This window comes from Lactuca saligna, chromosome 2 (genome assembly GCF_052625555.1).
Source record: "Lactuca saligna cultivar CGN05327 chromosome 2, ASM5262555v1, whole genome shotgun sequence".
NCBI lineage: Eukaryota > Viridiplantae > Streptophyta > Magnoliopsida > Asterales > Asteraceae > Lactuca > Lactuca saligna.
The window spans coordinates 92117566-92138003 of record NC_136418.1 but is presented as its reverse complement, the minus strand read 5'-3'; the positions used below and the strand labels follow the sequence as shown (position 1 = coordinate 92138003).

The 20438-nt window shown below is 34.5% G+C and overlaps 1 protein-coding gene across 1 annotated transcript; it reads right to left on the bottom strand.

The window, feature by feature from the left end:
* Positions 1-2362: 2362 nt before the first annotated feature.
* Positions 2363-4935, bottom strand: LOC145031185 (S-adenosyl-L-methionine-dependent methyltransferases superfamily protein). Its single transcript, XM_078979701.1, has 4 exons — positions 4576-4935; positions 3989-4217; positions 3688-3837; positions 2363-3058 (listed from the first exon to the last, which is right to left on the bottom strand). The coding sequence occupies exons 1-4, from the start codon at positions 4792-4794 to the stop codon at positions 2400-2402; spliced, it is 1257 nt and encodes a 418-aa protein (XP_078835827.1). The 5' UTR covers positions 4795-4935; the 3' UTR covers positions 2363-2399.
* Between the last annotated feature and the right edge of the window lie 15503 nt (positions 4936-20438).

Below are 20438 nucleotides of genomic sequence, written 5' to 3'. Positions count from 1 at the left end.
TATTAAAGTGTATAGTTTTATGTTAGGGCTGAACAAAATCGAAACCAAAACTAAAAAACCAATAAAAATCGAAACATAAATCTATGTTTTTATGTTTATTAATGCCTAAACTTTGCAATATTTTTTTATTATTTGTACTTTTGTTACATGTGATAACAAGTTTTTAGATTACCATAAAATAAATTAGCAAAAAATAAATAACTAAATAAATACATTTAAGCTTACAAATCTTGTATGTTTTCACCCTAAGTATGTTTCCTATTTTTTTTGTTTCAAATCTTTACGTTTTTACAAATACTATATCTATATATTTGGGTTTATTTTTGCCTATTTAAAACGTATAAAAAAAAAAAAAAAAAAAAAAAAATTAGAAGTATAGATACATGTTTTAGAAATATAAATACATATCTTTACATTTTTTAGAAATATTATTATGTATCTATATACTTCTAAAAGTATATATTTATACTTTAAATACATATTTATACTTCCAAAAGCATATTTTTTATATTAGAACCCGTATAAATAGACAAACGAAAATCTCATCCTCTCTAATAAATGTTTTTTTTTTTTTTTTTTTTTTTTTTTTTTTAACCACATTTTCATTCATTTTGTCATATATAATTTTTGTAGTTATTTTGAATTAATTTTATTCCACATATATAATTTTATGGTTTTCCTATTTTATTAAATTCCATATGATATTTAAATTTAATAATAAATGTATATCAATTTCATTAATGGACTTTCCTTTAATTTCAAAATTACTAAAATAAAATCTCATGAATTTGCTTTGGTTATTTATCTAAATTATTTGTATAAATTTAAAAGAGAAAAAAACACTTTGATTCTAATAATTCAATATTTTTCTCATTTTTCTTCTAAATTCAAAATTTTCAAATGTTTATATATATATATATATATATATATATATATATATATATATATATATATATATATATATATATATATATATATATATATATATATAAATGTTTTAAGTACACCTATGTAATACATGGAGCTTACGTCTAGTATATAACGAAATACCATTTTAAAGAACGTAAATACAATATTTAACAAACATTTTTTATGTATAAATACGTCTTTTTTGCATGAATACATATATTATAATATGGAAAAAAAACATGCTTAGAATAAAATCACAGGTTTAAGAGTTTTTATTGCGAATTTTATTTCATAGTAACCTGAAAAGCTATTACAAGAGATAAAAAAAATAAATTAAAAAAATTGTAAAATTCTTGTATCAATGAATGTATTCTAATAAATGAAAGTTTTTTTTTGTCACATGTTATATTCTCATTCGATTTGTCAAATGTTATTTTGTGGCTATTTTGAATTAATTTTTTTTCCACATGTAATTTTATGGGGTTTTTTATTTTAATAAATTCTCCATAATACTTTAAATTAATACTTACAATAAATATAGTAATAAATACATATCAATTTCATTAATGGACTTACCTTCTTATTTTAAGATTCTTAAATTAAAACTTATTAGTTTATTTGTTTATTTATTTAAATTTAAAAGATAAAAAATCAATTTTATTAATTAATTATTTTTCTTATTTTCTTATAAATTCAAAGTTATTAAATATTTAGACTTTTATACATAATTTTTTTAAATTAACCAATGTAATACGTGGATCTTACACCTGATATAAAAACATACTTAAGATAAAACAATTTATTTTGACAAATTTATAGGCTTTTAAGTGATTACAAAAGTGTTAAAAAAATAGTTATTTATAATCAACTTTAATTATTAGGTTTTTATAAAGCTTTCAGGTGTGACAACCCATATGTGTGCGTCTTTGCACTTTATGATGATACATACACCGCCCCCCTTCACCTCTTTTGCATGTTATAAGCCTATCCATTGCTTCCCGTTATCACAACAACATCCTATACTGTCCGTTTTTTTTTCTTTTTTTCTTTTTTTTTTTCCTTCTAAAAGCATCGGTTTAGTCATTTGTGTAAAAAATATGGGTAGTCCGAGGGTTTAGTCATTTCATCATTTGTGTAAAAAATATGGCGTGGATCCCAATTCCCAAAAGGGGTTGGTTTATATAAAAATATTAAGTGTGCACATACTTTCAATGCATAAATTAACACAAAGAAAAATATGTTAAATAATTTCATAATTACTCACACAATATTTTCAATTCATATATCAACACTTAAAAACTTCTCAATAGGTACAAGGGAAACTTAGCTAAACTTTATCAAATTTTCAAAGAATATCCTATTATCTAACCCCTAAGAATTCAAATCTCATTAAACACAAACAATATAACCAACACATGTGATCTCAGGGTTGCTGAAAGAATAACTTGTTACATAATCAGAATAACATGTTACATAATCATAAAAATGAATTATTCAACAAACATTAAACCTCTCTTCACATATTGTAAACAAGAAAACTGCAAATCAAGAACATTCTCAACAACCAAAGATTTCGACACAAGACTATTCAAAACCACATCACGCGTACAATCCTTAAAACTCTTAGTAACCACAAGAGACGCATTACAAACCCACGGAACATGAACCGTAAACGCCACACCAACACCATCAACATCTACCACCATCTTCTTATACGCCTTACACACTTGAGACACATACTTACCCATCGGAATCACCGATTCCGATTCCGATACCTCCACCATATCAACATCGGAATGAAGATTCACCACGCAAGTCCCATGCTTAGGGTGAAGCCGTTCCCCTAGGGTTTTGAGAAATACGGAATCCGGGTCCCACAATTTATGCGGGAATATGTCGTCGCCGTCGTAGGCATCTATGAAGATCATGTCGTAAATGTTGGCGGTGTTTGTGATGAAGTGTTCGGCATCGGAATGGAATAGGAGTAGCCGCTCGTGAATTCCTTTCCAAAGTATTTCATCTGTAAGAGATGGTTTTGAGTGTGTGCGGGCCCCGGATTGGTTCATGGTGGAGTAGGATGGAAAGCCCATTGCTTGGGTTGATGCGGATATGACTACGGGGTCGATTTCTACTATGTGGATTGTGGCTCCTGAAAAAAAAAATTGTATATGGAATTGATATGTCGGAATGGAATTGGGGTTTCCTTTGTGTATTTTTGTTTGGTTTATAAATTTGTCAAAGAATTGCTCTTTATTAATTTTTTTTGTAAATTGTTTGTTTTAGACATACATATAATTATAAAACAAGTAAAACGAACTTACAAGGCGTACACGAAGGGCAAAATGGACATTTCAAATGGGCTAAACGCTAAAAAAGAAATGGCAGCCACTTAAAGGACGAAAAGGATTAAAGAAACTTTTTAGGGACGAAAAATATTAAAGGATTCTTTGTGAGGACGATATTTGTAACTTTCAATAAAGCAAGGGACAAAAAGTGTAACTTACCTCTATAAAATTTGTCTATAAACTTTTTTTGTAAATACAAGTTTTTACAAGATATAAAACTATTTCATACAAGGTAGTAATACAAAATTTCAAGATTTAGGCATTTAGGAAGATAGGAATTCAATTCCATAACTTAATGAGTGGAAAGTTGAATTTCTGAATGCTAATGGAGTTCAATTCCATACTCATTTGCAACCAAACACCGGAATGGAATTGATTAGTAAGTCTGAAAGCAAAATGTATCAAGTGATATTTACATATCTAATAATCTAACCTGGAATTTTGTAAGCCAAGAACAATGGTAAGCTTCCACCACCATGACCAATGCATAAAATCTTCATACTATTCTTTCCATTTACAACACTTTCCAAATCATAATTACATGAGACGGAAGCCAATCCAGCAGATACCATACTCTTTAGATCTGCAACAGATACATAAAGATTAAAGGAAAATTTACAAATATGACCATAGAAACTTAGAATGTATTATCAAACAAGTTTTTTTTTTTCATTCCACTGGAAAGAAAAAGATTCACATGAATTAAAAGGTAGTTTTGATTTTGATGAACTTACATGGAACAGCTAAACAATGTGGCTCCTGCCTTAAGAAGATAGATCCAGGATCTTGTTGATTATAAGCAGCCATTACTTTAACTGTGCTTTGTCGAGTATCATCATTAAACCGAAGGGTACGCCATTGATACCCAAGAATTTTGAAAGATGCTTTCTGTTCACCTCTTGGATGCAACTCTGCATACCTTTGTGAAAGCCAAGTTTCAGTTTTGTGCCAGTTTCTTTCATACTGTATCAATTTAGAGCAAATGAAAGATTTGAGCAAAAGAATTAGACACCACTGTAACACATGAGCAGACATTTTAATGGGTGAATTGCATTGAAAACGCAGTGTATTTCGTTAATAAATTAACAATAGATGTTGGTTTTGTAGCAAACAATACTGAAATCACTTTATTAGCAATACTTGATGTGAAATTTGGAGTTTAAAAGTAAGCATTGAAATCCGAAATCAAAAGTAGCTCGTTTTTTGGGGATCAAAGTAAACATAACTCTAAGCAGGGGTAATATTCACAAACTGATTCATTTAACGGCTATGATCAGATGTAATTTGGCGCTTATAACATGAAAAGAGAGTGAGAGTATACTGGTCTCGAAGAATGAGAAGCTACGACAGAAACGACACCGTTTCCCTTGTCGGAAACAGAGCGGAAGACAGTGTTTTCGTCGGAATCGCCGTTGCCCCACCATTCCGATGCATAAAACCAATCGCCTTCGTCTACAATACGACGCGGATTTGTGGTAATCAGCCTCCGAAGGTGGCTTGATGCTAAGGACAGTCTACTTCTTTTCAAAATCACCATCATGCATCCCACACCATTGGATACAGTCTAGTAACCGGTGGAATTTAGGGCGAATGTTAAACCCTAAAACCCCGACGAAGGTGGCGATCCTTTGAAATCATGGCACGAGGGGTAGTTTAGTGTGGTTTGTGATTTTAGGGATAATGACTTTGAGAGGGTAGTAAGCAGTAACATTTCTCGTACGTCCATATTAGTGCTATCGTTTTTTTTTTTTTTTTTTTTTTTTTTAAATTTATTTATTTATTTATTTATTTTTAAATGTATTATAATAACCGTTTAGAAATATATATATATATATATATATATATATATATATATATATATATATATATATATATTACCGATTTCTTCATGTTTAGCTTAATTGGCATCTTATGTGTTCGGTGGTATGATTATAACCACCAAATTCGCATAAGATCTCATATTTCTTGTGCCCTAATTTGAAGAGTTGAAGAAGAAGACGTCGTCGCAAGCCTCATTTGCATCCACCTCAAACAACCGAATCATGTGCTACTGTGGGATTCCTACTCGGATTCGAGTCTCCACTACACCACAAAATCGCGTGTAAGCTATGACATTTATCCTAAAGCTTTGTTTTTTTCCCCATTTTTTGTAGAGGCTGAAGATCCGGTTACAGAGAAGATTTTCGATCTTAGGCATGAGTTGAATGAAATGAAGAAGATGCATCACCATAAAGTAGCATCGATTGTCTTGTTTGTCTTGTTCTTTGTTAAGTTGTTTTGAATGGAATTGTGATGCAGTAGACATCTTTTCAATATAAGGGTATCCATAATTTTGTTTTTTTATTGTAAGGGTACTCATAATGTAATGAAATGGTGTGTATGAATGTTAATGAAGCTTTTGGTAATGAAATCTATCATTGTAATACAAACACCATTAAAAAGTGTATGATTCAACATTAAAGGGTAATATTGTCAACAATAATTATAATGAAGTAGTTAATTATATTAAAGGCTAATATTGTCAACAATAACTATAATGAACTACCAAATTAAACATAATGTAATAGGGAACATGTGGTTATTGGAATCCCTACCCACTACAGCTAAGAGTTCACCCTTGCAAATTCCTTTGAGAAAGCATCCATCAATCCCAATGACTCTTTTACACACCTCTACCCAATCATCTCTTACACCTCTGAAGCATATATAGAACCGTTTGAACATTGTAGTTCCATCAGGCATTTGGTCCACTTCCATGCTTACAGTTGATCTTGGATTAGCTCTTTTGATTTCTATGCCATAGTCCTACAACCTACTATAATGCTCTTTCAGAGTGCCTTCAATCTCAGACAGTGCAAACCTTTTTGCATTTCTACATTGTCCAATGCTAACTACGATGTTGTATGTATTTGAGATGTGAGCTTTCATCTTCCTCAAACTAAGTTTGGAGTTTTCTAGAAGTACATTGAAATATTGTTTCCCTATCCACTTGTAAGTCACTAAGCCTATTTTAAAAACTCTACCACAATTATGAGTTGATTTAAGTGACTTAATCTGAAAAGTCCTTTCCTCTTGCATCCAAGAAGCCCACAACACTTCACTAGAAGTCTGTTTTTATCATTATTTTCATACCACAAATCATAACCATGCTCAACAGCATAGTTGGTAAGACAATGTTTGAGTTCACTAGGATTGGTGAATTTCATACCTAACTCAGGAGCCATTTGATCCCATTGTTGCTCATAATTGTGCATAGGGTACATAGGAGGTAGTTGCTTAACATTAGGATCTTCTTCCTCTTCATCATTTGGGCAAAGTTTGTTCAAAAACATGTATTTCTTCTGAATACTTGCTCTTGCCCTTTTCATAGAAAACTCCTCATCATCCACCTCGTGTTCCCAACTCAATTTATCTATTACATTAACTTCATCTTCGCTGGAGTTGGTATCATCTTCAACTTCAGGCTCTTCTATTTTAATCCAGTCAAACAAGGGTTCATGCATATGGTCCACATAACAACTACTTTCTTTTTGTCATGAAGATACTCAAGAAATTTATGATAATAACAATCATTTTGCAATGTGGCCAATCCTTGACATAATGTTTGGCCGTCTGGACAATAGTACATCTTTGCACATCCTTCCAGTAATCAGCTCTAGGTGAGCAATGAATTCAGAATACCCTTTGTCCCATAAATCGTCATACCTTATCTCCTTTTTATCTAGATCAAAATACGTAAATGGTCTCCGAAAGAAGTTCCCGTTGTATTGGACTTCAACGACCAATGTATCATCTTCAACCATCTGATTGGGGTTGCTCAAAGAAAGAACAGTCTGGACGATTGAGTGAGAGTGAAGAGATAGAGATGGAGGATTTGTCTTGCCCTAATTTATGGAGATAAATATACATGCAACACCTAAATAATGCCATCTAATCATCCACGAAATGGCCTAATAACAACGTATGCACTATGTAACAGGTTTAACAGGAAGAACCCGGTAAAAGTGTTAGGTTCGAAATATTGTAAAGAGTCGAAATGTTTGTATTGTAATTTCGTATGTATTTACTAAGCTGTCTTTTGTACGAAGCCTAATGTTTATGCCTTAGTATTTTTTGTATGCTTTCACATCTTCTATAAATAGAGACATTACTTAGAGTTAGAGAAGGGTCTTTACAAAACTTGTCTATTCTTCTCTCTTTAAAACTGTTGAAAGCATAATTGAATCGAAACCAGATTATATTACTTCTCGTGTTCATATTACATTTTTGTTACTCTGGTTTGTTTCATACTTGATTATCACTTCATCAATTGGTATTAGAGCATGAATCATTACTGCGATCTGATTTTCAGTTGTATCTTTCGTTTTTGAGTCGTAAAATTTGATTCAAAAGTTTCCACACTGTTAGATTCAGAAAATCATCTTTGATCATCAGTTTTGGTTTGATTCTGCATTTGATTTGCATAATCAAGTGTTTGATTTTGAGTTTCTGATCAATTCATTCAATCATATTCAAATTTCTTCAAGTTTTCTGGAAAATTCTTATCCTTACGATAATGACAAACTTCAACATGAACATGATGACTTATTTCCCTCATTTGTGAGGATCTTCCACTAAGATTCCTATGTTGATTTCGGAGTATTATGACCAATGGGTTGATCGCATGGAGGATTATCTAATTGGTTTGGATGAAGAACTCTAGAATTGCATCTCAGGAACTGCTCAACCTCCAATGAATGTTCAAAACATCGGATCTTCAAATTCTACTTCTACTGTTGATGAACAATCCACAAGGTTGAAGAAAAACGAAAAGCATTAATGAGAGAATTGAGAGGTGTACTGCCTCCTATGGTTTACAATTACATGTGTGGTTGTAAGAGTGCAAAGGAAATATGAAATACTTTAAAGGAGAAATATCAGGGAAAACGAGAAGACTAAAATTAATTTAGTTAAGCAATGTCTTGTGGAACTAAAAAAATTCAAACAAAAGGAGAGTGAAACAATTAAAGTTTACTATGATCTCCTGAATGAGCTGATTTATCGGTGCAATTGATATGGAATCACAAGGTCTACTATGGAGTTCAATCTCACATTTGTGATGGGACTTCGTAAGGAGTGGAGGAGTGTTAGCATGATGGTGAGAAATTAACAGAGTTTCGACACATCTTCTCTAAATGATTTGTACAATCAACTGAAAACAATGAAAGTGAGGTGAATGAAATGGTAGAAGAGTCGAAGCTCATTCTAGGAGGTCCATTAGCACTTGTCTCTAAAATGTATGAAAAGGAAGTAGTCGAAAAAGGTGATTTTGATGATGAAGAAGATGAATTCGGATGATGAGGCAATAGCTTTTTATTCGAACAACAGAGTCAAAAAGTTTTTTAAGAAACCGTTCAATCCAAAAGTGAAGCAAAGTGAGGGAAAAGGAAGTTTCCTAAATAAGGCTGCTGGATAGGAGAAAAAGAAGCTTGAGAAGAAGGATGGGAAGGTAGTTGAGGATAAGAATAAGAGGAAGTTGAAAGGAGATTCGGGTGTGGATTGTCATTATTGCAACGGAGCAAATGATTGCATGCTTCGTAAGAAGGATGAAAGAAAGAACAAAGTGAAGGATGTTGCGTACTATACTAAGAGGCTAGAGGAAGTGAGAGCTAAGGCGAAGAATGTCTTTAGTGGATAGAGGTGAACATGAGGATGACGGAACTTATCAAATCTGGTCTTCAGGCTCAGATGATGAAGAAATGTGTAATCTTACGCATGGTTCCATGTATGCGAAGTTGGAGGAAGATTCGGACAAAGAGGTGATGGGTCGATGCTTCGTGTCTAAATCTGTTGATATGTCTCCAATGACAACTAAGGTACGTTCTATTCTTGAATCTTTCAATATTCCTTTGAGTGCATATAATTCAGAAATTGTTGTTTTTGATGATACTGTTACTTACTTTGATTCACTTGTGGTGTCTGCTAGTAACGAAGCTAAGAAATTAAGCACACAGTTGTTAGAGATTCAGAAGATGTCAGATTCGAAAATAAACAAAATAGAGAGTTTAGAATTGTTGGTTACAAATATCATATGTGATAGAGATTTTCTTACTAGTGATGTAAAACTTTTGTTAGCTCAATGAAATATTTACTATAATGCTGCTAAACGACTTTACGGTGAATTGACTGTATTGCATCATTCATGTGAAATTAGCAAGGAGCAACATAGAAAATTATTGCCTTTTCTAACATTTGAAAGAGAGAAGGTTGATAATATTTCATATGATTGTGAGAAAAATATTACTGAGTTTGACAAAGTTCCTAATGATAGTAATGCATATGGAATTGTCAAAATTGATGAATGTCTTGATATAACTGAATTAGTTAACATTGTGAATGATACTTTGACTAAATCTGAACAAATCAAAATTTTGAAAAAGACTGAGAATTCAACATATGTTTCTCAATCTAATTTTGTTGATATTGAAGATAACTCTGACAATATTAGTGAAATTAGTGATATTGATGATGTCGATTGTTCTCATTTGTATGTCATTAATGTTGCATCAAAATCTAAAGGAAAAGGAATATGCAAGATTCGAGTGTTAAGATTGATGCTGACAAACCTTCAACTTCGAAAGTTTGTGTTCCTGATTTTGTGGATATCCGAGATAGTCAAACGAATAGCAGTGATGATGAAAATGATGAAGATGAGTCGTACAAAGAGGTCTCATCAAACAAAGATTTGAAAGAAACTGCAATTCGATGAATAGTTGTTGATCAAGTGTATGGGGATACATAAAAATTCGACAAAGTGTTGTCAGAAAAAGGTGCTCATTTTCTGGAAACAAACATTGTGGTGTATCAAAATTTCAAATGCACTGATGATGTCATATTCCCGAATCAAATCTTTGTTACTACAAGGAATGTTTAGAATGTATAATCAGAGTTCAAGAAATTAGTTGAAGAAGACAACAAGAAAACAACAGACGAAGGATTCTTTGCCAATCAAAACACTATCGAAAACACATTAACAAAGAATTCGTATGTTTTTCAAAAACTAAAACCTCAACGAAAGTGAGTTGAGAAACAAAAAGTTGTGAAAGAAGTTACAAAAAAGGTTATTGTGGAGACTGAACCAGTTGTCAAATTAAATTCAAAAGAATATAAAGAACAAATTGACAACTTTTCAAAAGAAAATAAAATTTCAAAAAGACAAGCACGAAAGAAGATTTGCTAGCAAACTGTTGAGTCTCGAAAGAAACAAAATGTTTTGACAACGAAAACATCTAAAAATACAAAGACTGAATTTGTTAAGAACAAGTCTTCGTATTCATCATCTTATTCAGACAAAAAGAAAAATCCCGCTCAAAGAAATAAATCAACGTCTGAATTCAATCCACAAAACAAGTTTTCAAAAGTTTAGAAAACATCACTTTCTTCAAGTGCTAATAATTCTTCAAAGAAATTTCAAAATCAAAATGTTGGAAATCGTTTTTCGTATCATCCACAACAAAAGATTTTCTCAAACTCAGAACTTAAAACCAGAATCATTTCCACATCAATCAACACATTTTCAAATTGGATTTTCTCCTAATACAAATAATGAAAACAAGGTTCATGAAAAATATGCTCAAACAGTTAGTCCAAATACCAATGTTGATTTCATTCCACAAAAACCGAATTTTCTAAATCCTTCGGTGAAACAAACCTTAAAAATTTCTTACACAAAAGGGTTGTCTCGAGAGAAAAACATTGATCACTCGCTTGAAGGAAAAGGACGAATGTATCAATCAATGAACTACTCTCAACAAAAAATCCAAGAATATGAGAAGTATGTGAATACTTTGTCAACTGAAAGCTCATCTTCAAAAGATTCGAATGTTTCACTCAAGTCTTGGAAACCGGTTTTGAAAGAAAAGAATGTTGAAACACAACCTAAGAAGACGAACGCATATGTCAGTGACAATCCCAAACTAACAAAAACTTATGTTTCGGTTCCTTTACCTAGTGATGTAGACTTAATTGATAGTCTCAAAACTAAAGTTTGTGATTGGGTTAAATGTTCTGCATTTAATTCTATTTTTAAAACTAATTTCCAAGGACCCAAACAGCCTTGGGTACCTAAATTCTTTCATTGATCGCAGGTACTCTGTGACGAGCAATATGATGAGAAATGGTATATCAATAGTGGTTGCTCACATCACATGACTGGTCGAAAGGAAATTTTAAGAGATTTTCAAAAATTGGAAAATGTTGGAATTGTGAAGTTCGGAAACAATCACAAATGTCAGGTCAAAGGATACTACAAAGTAACAAATAGACACTTCACTGTAACTTGTGTTGCTTATGTCGAAGGTCTTAAACATAATTTGATAAGTATTTCACAACATGTTGTGGGCACTGGCAATCAAGTTGTGCTTAACGAAGCAGGAAGTATTATCTCAAAGATTGAAACGAACAAATTGTTGTTAAAATCAAAACGATATGGCGATATGTTTACTCTTGATATCAAACCGATTTTTGGGAAACCTTCAATTTGTTTACTGTCGAAAGCTACATCTGATGTTAGCTGGTTATGGCATCGGTGTTTATCACATTTAAATTTTCGAAATTTAAATAAGTTGGTAATTGATGATCGTGTTCGAGGTTTACCGATTTTAAAATTTGACAATGATACCTTATGTGCAGCTTGCAAACAAGGGAAATAACATAGGAAAGGCCATCTAATTGTCATAAATTCGAAAATTGTGGAACCGTTGGAACTTCTTCATATTGACCTTTGTGGACCATCAAATGATGAAATTATCAACAAGAAACAGTACATTTTGGTTATTGTTGATGATTTTCATGATTTACGTGGGTATATTTTCTCAGGTTAAAATCTGAAGTCGCTCAAACAATGATTGATTTTATCAAGAAAACTAAGAAGAGTTTGAAAAAGAATGTTCAAAAAATCAAAATGATAATGGCTTTGAGTTCAAAAACAATATGCTAGATTTGTACTTAATTGAGAAAGGAATTTTGCATAATTTTCTGTCACCATATACATCACATCAAAATGGTGTAGTTGAATGAAGGAATATGTCACTTTGTGAAGCAGCCAGAACAATGTTGACGTATGCGAATCTTCCTCAATATTTTTGCGCCGAAGCGGTGTCAACAACATATTTTACTCAAAATCCTTCTTTTATTCATCAACATCCAACATCACTCCATATGAAATTATCAATAACCTAAAACCAAATGTTAAATTCTTTCATGTGTTTGGTTGTAGGTGCTTTATCATGAATCTCAAGTATAGTCTTTCGAAATTTCAAGCTAAGGCTGAAGAATGAATATTTTTGGGATATTCGCACAATTGGTTTCATACAGAGTGTTAAATAAGCGCACACGATAAGTCGAAGAGACATTCATTTTTACTTTTGATGACTATTATGTCAAACAAGTTGACAAACTTTTCGAACAAAATTCGATTATTAATGAATCCAATGATGAGTCTGAAATTGTGAGATTTAATTTTTGTTGTTCCTGACAAGTCTGTGAATTCTGAAGATCATGCAAATGATAATCACCAATCTAAATCTTCGAAGCATTTTGATGACTCGGAACTCACTAAAATTATTGTTGATAGTAATTCAACATTGAATTCTCCAGGAATTGGCGAAAGTATTCACAATAATCTAGTGGAGGGGGAGCACCTGGATTCGAATACTCTGTTTGAGGGGGAGCATTCTTTTGAGGGGGAGAATAGGAGAATGAATGAATATGTTGAGGGGAGCATCCAGTTAAGGAGGAGCAACAAAATGATAATGAAAATAATACGATAAATCTTGATCAAAATGATGAATTTCACAAAATAAATGATAATCTTTCTATTGCAGGTTCAGAAAATGATGATTTATGTCACACCCTAAAACCGAGAACGACGGAAACGTTCTGGGGCGAAGGACGTCATGTAAAGTATCACAACAATGCAAAATAGTAAACAAGCAACAACATCATCCATTGCATTAATAGTATAATTTTAATTACAAGTGTGATCTTTCATAGTATAAAACAACATAATGAATACTCAAAATAAAAGACGAGTCTTGACTGCTCCGCCTTTACAAAACCTAGTCGTCGTACCTGTCTATTTGTGACCTGAGAATACAAGTTATTTTGAAAGAAACTATCAGCAATAAAGCTGGTGAATTATTAAGTATTTATGTGTCTTTGATTTTTAAATTTGTAAAGAAAAGACTTGTAAATGTTTGTAGAAAAGTTTGTATCGATGAAAATGTTTGTAAGTAATTGTAAACGTTTGGAAATCCTAGAAAATCCCATATTTCCTACTAGTATAAAAAGTAGTCTTCTACCAAGACCCAACTATTTTGAAAGTATGCATCACTATAAATGTGATGGTTTTTCACCTGTATAACTATTATTATAAAGGTATAGTCTACCTCATCGTTTATGTGCATGTGTCACAAAATAAAGGTAATAAGGAAAATATTATATCTATATCAAATATATTCTACCTCATCGTTTATGTGAATGTGTCACAGAGTAAAGGTAATAAGGAAAATAATATAATCTACCTCATCGTTTATGTGAGTGTGTCACAAAGTAAAGGTAATAAGGAAAATTATATAATTATTTAAATCGTATCCTTTTGCACTAGGACAAACACGACGTGGAACTCGCCGAAAGTACAACCAAAAAACATCCGTAGATGAACACACCTTCTGTTGCGAGCAGCCAAGTGTAGGATGGTCAGTTCATAAGTATGCAGAAGTATTTATGTAATAGTATCTATGAAATAGTATCTACGTAATAGTATTTATGTAGTCGTATCTTTGTAATTGTCTCTCTCGTAATTGTATATCTTGTAATTGTATATAATCGTATCTCTTCATATAGTATGTAATGTATTAGTATGTATGTAATTGTATCTCTTCATATAGTATGTATTGTATTAGTATAGACTCATGAATGAACTGACTCTTGTGTGATTCCTTGTACTTGGAATAGTAAGTAGTATCTGCTAACTATACCTATTATGGTTACTAGTAATGTACGTGTATAATCGAAGGTACACCTTTGATACCCAAAGGTACTGAACTGACTGATAGAACTTTTATGTCTATATATGTATACATGATATATAACTAATATTTAGATGACATTCAGACAAATAACCGATGCCCTAAGGCCACATCCAAAAAAGGAAAAGGAATTAAAGCAAGCTAGCAGTCCTAAGTCCATTAAACATTACTTATATAACTATACATATATATATATATATATATATATATATATATATATATATATGCATGCAATTGACAATATAAAAGTATAAATGAAGTTTTGTAAAACCTTTGAAAAGTTTGGTAAATAAGAAGTGATGACTTGATGTCAGTTTATAAAACGATTTAAAAGTAGTTTGTTTGATAAGAATAGTTTTAAGTATAAGAAGCCTTTGTTTGAAATACAATTGTAACAGAGTTTCAAAGGAAACATACAGTATGTAAGACAGTTTGATAAAGATTTTTAACATGTAAAAACGTTAGAGAAACTCCTTTGAAGTAATATGTTTGGTAAAACAGTTAAAAGTATAGTAAATCCATTTGTATGCTAGTTATTAATCACATGTGATTGATATATGATAACAAGCATGATTCAACTTGTATCCCCCCCCCCCCCCCCCCCCCCCCGTAAAAGCATTTATAAACATTTAAGAACATTTAAAAGGTTAATTATGGGGTAAGAAATCACCTGTAGTGAGTGGATCAGATGGAAGTGTCGGACAAGTGCTTGGTGTCAAGTGAAGACTTAAACACACACAATGATCCTAATAACATATAAAGACATATGTGTATATATATATATATATATACAATTAGTGATTATAACACTAATTAGACAAGTATAAACACCCTAATGTGTGGAAAACACTTTGGTCAAAGTGTTAGGAGGCTATTGGGTTGCAACAAAAGAGTATAAGGCATTGTAAGTGAGTTGATGTCCCATGGACCATACTTAATGGAGTTTACGGCCCAGGGGAATTTACTCCTGGCTGTAAACTCTCTAAAGGGTCTCAATTTGAGGCTTAAAGGTAAGATTTCTTAAGTGGTTAAGTGTTCCAAGGCTAAACAAGAGGCTAGGTGAGTTTAAGGTCTAAGATTGACCTCAACTTGTGTTTATGGCCTGGAGACCACTTCCCCATGAGTTTACGGCCGTAATATCATGGTATGAAGTAGCATTTCGATGTTTGAGGTCTCTAGTTCAATGGTGGTTGGTTCTAGGATAAGTTCTAGTTGTTAGGGAGGACAAGAGAGCATTAATGCACCCTTAAAGGGAGTTTACGGACTTGGGAAATCCTTGGCCGTAAACTCTCTTTCATCCTTTGATTCTTGAAGTTTATAAGGCCTAAACATGCTAAACCTAGTGTACAACAAGTTAGAACAAGAGTACTTACGATCTAGGAGCTTGGATGGTCGGTTTTGGCCAAGAACACTAGTGTGTGTTCTTGGTGAAACTTGAAGATCTACACAAATGGAATGATTTCGTGGATAAAATCATGTAAGATCACTAGATCGAGTAAGATATCAACTAGTTAGGGCAAGAAACTTACGAGTTTTGATGATCGGGGATGAAGATTGGGATGATAGTTGAGAGGATTTGGGAGGAAATCAGCCAAGGGAAAGAAGGGAATGAACAAAATGGACAACACTTCATCATATAGGGGGAGTTTATGGCCCACATGGAGTTTACGGCCGTAAACTCCCTTGTGGTGGCTGTGAACTCCTGATTAAGGTGTTATAGGCTTGTTCTTTGAGCTATAAATTCAAAAGATAAACCTCGACACTTATCCCTTAAGTGTACAAGGCTCAGAACGCTCAAACAGACTCCAAATTGTGCTAAATGATAGCAGGAATGAGTTTGACTTTCAATGAAGAGTTTGACTGTACAGGATAGAAAATTTTGGGTTATCACATCATCCCCCCGTTAGAGGGAATTTCATCCTGAAATTAGAATTTAGGTAAGGGAATATGTATGAATAATCAAGCAAAGGGGTGGGGATACTTCCTAATCGATTGATTCTCGCGCTTCCAAGTGAATTAGGTTCCTCACTTGGCATTCCAACGAATCTCCACTAATGGGAAGCGGATTTGCTTCGTCTGTTTGACTTCTCGGTCCTTGGTCACTACGGTACTTCCACGAAGGTGAGGTTCTAGTTGATCTTAATCTTGTCGAGTGGGATTATAAGAGTCCTGACGGAAAGGTACTTTTTCATGTTCGAGACGTGGAGGGTAAAATGTATGTTACTGAGTTCGTGGGGTAGGTTGGATTTGTGAGTTACAGGGCCAAATCTGTGAAGAATCTCGGAGGTCCTAACTATCTTGGATTTAGCTTTCCACGCTTTCCGAAGCGTATCAAGCCTTCCCAGGGTGAGACTTCCAAAAGAATTTGGTCTCTCACTTGGAATTCCAAAGGTTTCTTCCTCTAGCTTCTCTTCCCAGCCAAGGGCCACTCCCTTCTGGGTCAAATTCGTAAGAGGTTCCGTAATTCGAGAGGAGTTTTAAATGAACTTACAACAGGAGTCAGCGAGACCTAGAATTTGGCGAATTCTCGTAGGCATCTAAGGTGCTGACCAATTCTTCACGGTTTTGATTTTTTTGGAAGGGTCCTCAAGAGTTCCCACATCACTAATAGTGTGCCTTAGGAATTCGACTCTTCAATTCCAAAACTCGTATTTAGAGAGCTTCGCGTAGAGCTTCTCTGATCGTAATGTTTCCATGGTTCGTTGTAGATGCTTTTTATGATTTCCTTCTTACTACGAGAGTAGATAAGTAAGTCATTTACAAGGACAATGACGAACTGATCCAAGTATGGATGGCGTACCCTATTCATTAAGTTCATGAATACTACGGGTGTATTGGTCTTATCTGAGGGGTATCACTACGGACTCGTAGCGTCCGCATCGAGTTTGGAAGACTGTCCTCGGGACATACTTCTCTAACACTCGCAACTGGTGATATTCGGATCTTAGGTGCATTTATAAAAGGGAAATCGTTCCTTGTGGTTGGTGAACCAATTCATCTATGCGAGGCAGAGGGTAATGATTTCTAATGGCAATCTTGTCGAGGTCTCCATTAGTTGAAGCACCTACGAAACAATCTGTCTACCTTCTTGAAGAATAAGACCGGAGCACTCCAGGGTGAGGAGCTTGGTCTTCTAGTTCCATTGTTGAGTAGTCGTTAATTTGTTCGAACGGTTCTTGCATCTCAGTAGGTGTTAGACTATAGGTCGATTTGGTTACATGAGTATCCTTTGATTGGCTTCTAGGTTTGTTCGCATGATGATGCGATTACTCGTAGTCTTGGGCAGTCTCCGTCCAGAAGTTCATATCAGAAGTCATACATGGTTCATCAATCACAGTCTCGTGTATACGACTCGTATATAATTAAGATTGAACAGGTAGTTGAATAAATGATTCTTATTTAAGCTCACATCCAAACAAGGAAAAGAAGTTAAAGTGGAATCATCAATTCTAAACCTGTAGAACCTTGATTGTATATCACCCTTGTGTATACATTCTTCAGCGATAGATCAACCGTAAGGGTCCTTGGTTTGAACTTGACGTACTGTACGAGTGGTATTCCGGGGAGGTTTTTTGTGGTTTCTTCGAAAAGGTTACGAAAGATGAGGTACTCTATGCATGAGTACTTCACAGTTTTGGAATGATGGCTTCGCTAGAAAGGCGACTTCAGAGAAAGAGATTTATGCACGAAACTGGTATTGTGAGGATCAAATGGACTCAAGTTGTATTATAATATTGGACTTACTTGGAAATAAAGGCATTAGATTTGATCATAATGGTGTTACAGACAAAACACAACAATGCAACTTTTAACAGAGTTACACTACTTTAGATTTACTACAAGACTGTTGCTGCGAACAAGGTATACTAAAAAAGGCAAGTGTATGCAGCACGAGGGTCCCTTTGACTGACGGGATCTCGCAAAAGATAAGAATCGATTTGCACTAGTTTTATATAGTTTATGGGTCTGTTACAACGAACACCTTAATTACTTAAACGTGGGTTCGGAGCAGTCCCTCATGCGACAGTCATCCTTAGTGTCAACCGTCTGCGCCGGGGTTCTTTGTTATTGGACCATCCTTCTTGAGGTGCTCTATCTCACTGCATTGGTGACATCTGTAACTAGTACTAGCATCGGTGGTGGAAGTGATGTGTCGGATTGGAGTTATGTGGACGTGGGTGCTTTCGTTTTTCTTCCTTATTGGATAATTCCTTTTATAGTGTCCAGTCTTACCATAATTATAGCAACCCTGGTGTAACACCCATAATCAGAAAGACCAAGAAAGGAAAGGAAAACCCTAAGTCAAAGGGGTCAACTCGTCGAGTCCAGGGTGGAACTCGACGATTTGGAGCGGGATCCGGGTTATCGAATAAGTGACCGACTCGGTGAGTCTGGTCTGATCAAGGAAAGCCCTAATCCGAAGGTTTGAACCCTATTTAAAGGACCTTAAGCCCTCTCTTAGTCCCCCTTGTCGGCCAGAAGCTGCTATACACGATTCCAAACCCTAGTTGAGTGAGAGAAGGAAGGAAGTGAATTTGGGGCTTTTGCAAGAGGAAGGTTTGGAGGATTTGACCACTAAGGAGCTGGAGGATCCAAAACTTTTGTTGTGAGCATCAGTTTGAAGGTAACAATCTGTCACTTTGCCTTTGTTACTTGTAGATCTTCTCATGGATGATGTTTTAGGGCCATTTTGGGATGATAAGGAGCCTTTTTGAGTTAGAAGTCCAAATCTGAGGTTGCTACTTCAGATGTAGGTGTGTCTTGGCCTAGAGATCCATAAAGTATCAGCTTTTGGTGTGTTGGTTAAGCATGATTGCCCCAAACCCTAGCCCTAGAGTGTTTTAAGCCCATATCTATTTGGTTTCACGTAAAGTTTGCAACTTTACGTGAGGAATAGACTTAAGAAGAGTGGATCTATGAGTTGGAGCCCCTGCATGGCTCGAAAATCCATTATATGGATTAAGAAATGAAGTGACTCGGCGAGTCACATGGGTGGACTTGGCGAGTTGGATGAAGGTGGGCATGGACTAGACGAGTTGGAAGAACAACTTAGCGAGTCTGTTGAAGATTTTCATGGACTCGGTGAGTTTGTTCTTGGTCTCAGTGAGTCAGGTCGCGAAGCATTATCCCTTTCTGGTTAAGACTTAGATTGGTGAGTTGAGTGGAGACTCAATGAGTTGGGCAAGATGGGACTCAAAGATCGTTGAACTCGACGAGTCTTGGGGTGACTCTACGAGTTGAGTCGTTTTATGGGAGTTTCTGAATGCATGGACTCGACGAGTCTTGGGGCTACTCGGCGAGTAGAGTCAGTCAAGAAGGTTGACTTTGACCAGGAATTTGACTTTGGCAAGAGTGGACTTATACGGATTCTAAGAGTTCAGTTTGGGACTAAGTATTATTTGATATTGATATTGATAGCTCGGGGAGGTAGTGGAGCAGTAGTTCAGAGAATTATCGAACATCAGCCAGAGGGTTATCAGCCAGTTCAGCAGTACAAGTGAGTTTCCCTTTGTGTGAATGGGTCTACGGCCATAATGTCGGCCCATGTAGTTATGAGTAGGAGGACCCGGGGGTTAGCCCTAGGTAGTGTTTGCTAGTATTATATTCCAGACCAAGGTCCGATGATGGGTGGGTGCCCAAGGAATGGTTTGCATGTTAGAGTATACTTGTTGTCTGTGTGATGCATGTATGTGCCTAGTAGGAAGGTGAGGGTGTTTGAAACTGTTACTATTTGTTGATTTCTCGGATCGTTACGACAATCGGAATTATTGCTAACAATACCACTAACATTTGCTTTGTTAGTGTGAAGGTGAGTCAGAACAGCTGTCATGGAAGTAGAGATTGCAGCTTGAAAGGTAGTTGCATCAATCCGAAGAGTTGGTGTTTGGTTGATGAGTTGATTAATTTTCTTCGGCGACATGATTCTGTTACACGGAAAGAAAATGAGATCGTGAGCTATTGTGGTTGAACCTAGATGTATTTTGATCATTCATGTAAAGAAGTGAGTTCTCAAGGGTTTGACCTGCATCCCTATGATGCAGTCCAAGTATATAGTAGAAGTAAGTTCGTAGAATGGTCTCAAGACGTTTGTCGTTCAAATCGGGCTATTATTGGT

Bases quoted from the DNA above. Each gene is read 5' to 3' on its own strand.
- LOC145031185 (XM_078979701.1), bottom strand. From the start codon at position 4,794: ATGATGGTGATTTTGAAAAGAAGTAGACTGTCCTTAGCATCAAGCCAC. The intron at 4,218-4,575 runs GTATACTCTCAC...AAATTGATACAG, and splicing joins CTTCTCATTCTTCGAGACCA to TATGAAAGAAACTGGCACAA. The intron at 3,059-3,687 runs GTTAGATTATTA...TTTTTTTTTCAG, and splicing joins CTTGGCTTACAAAATTCCAG to GAGCCACAATCCACATAGTA.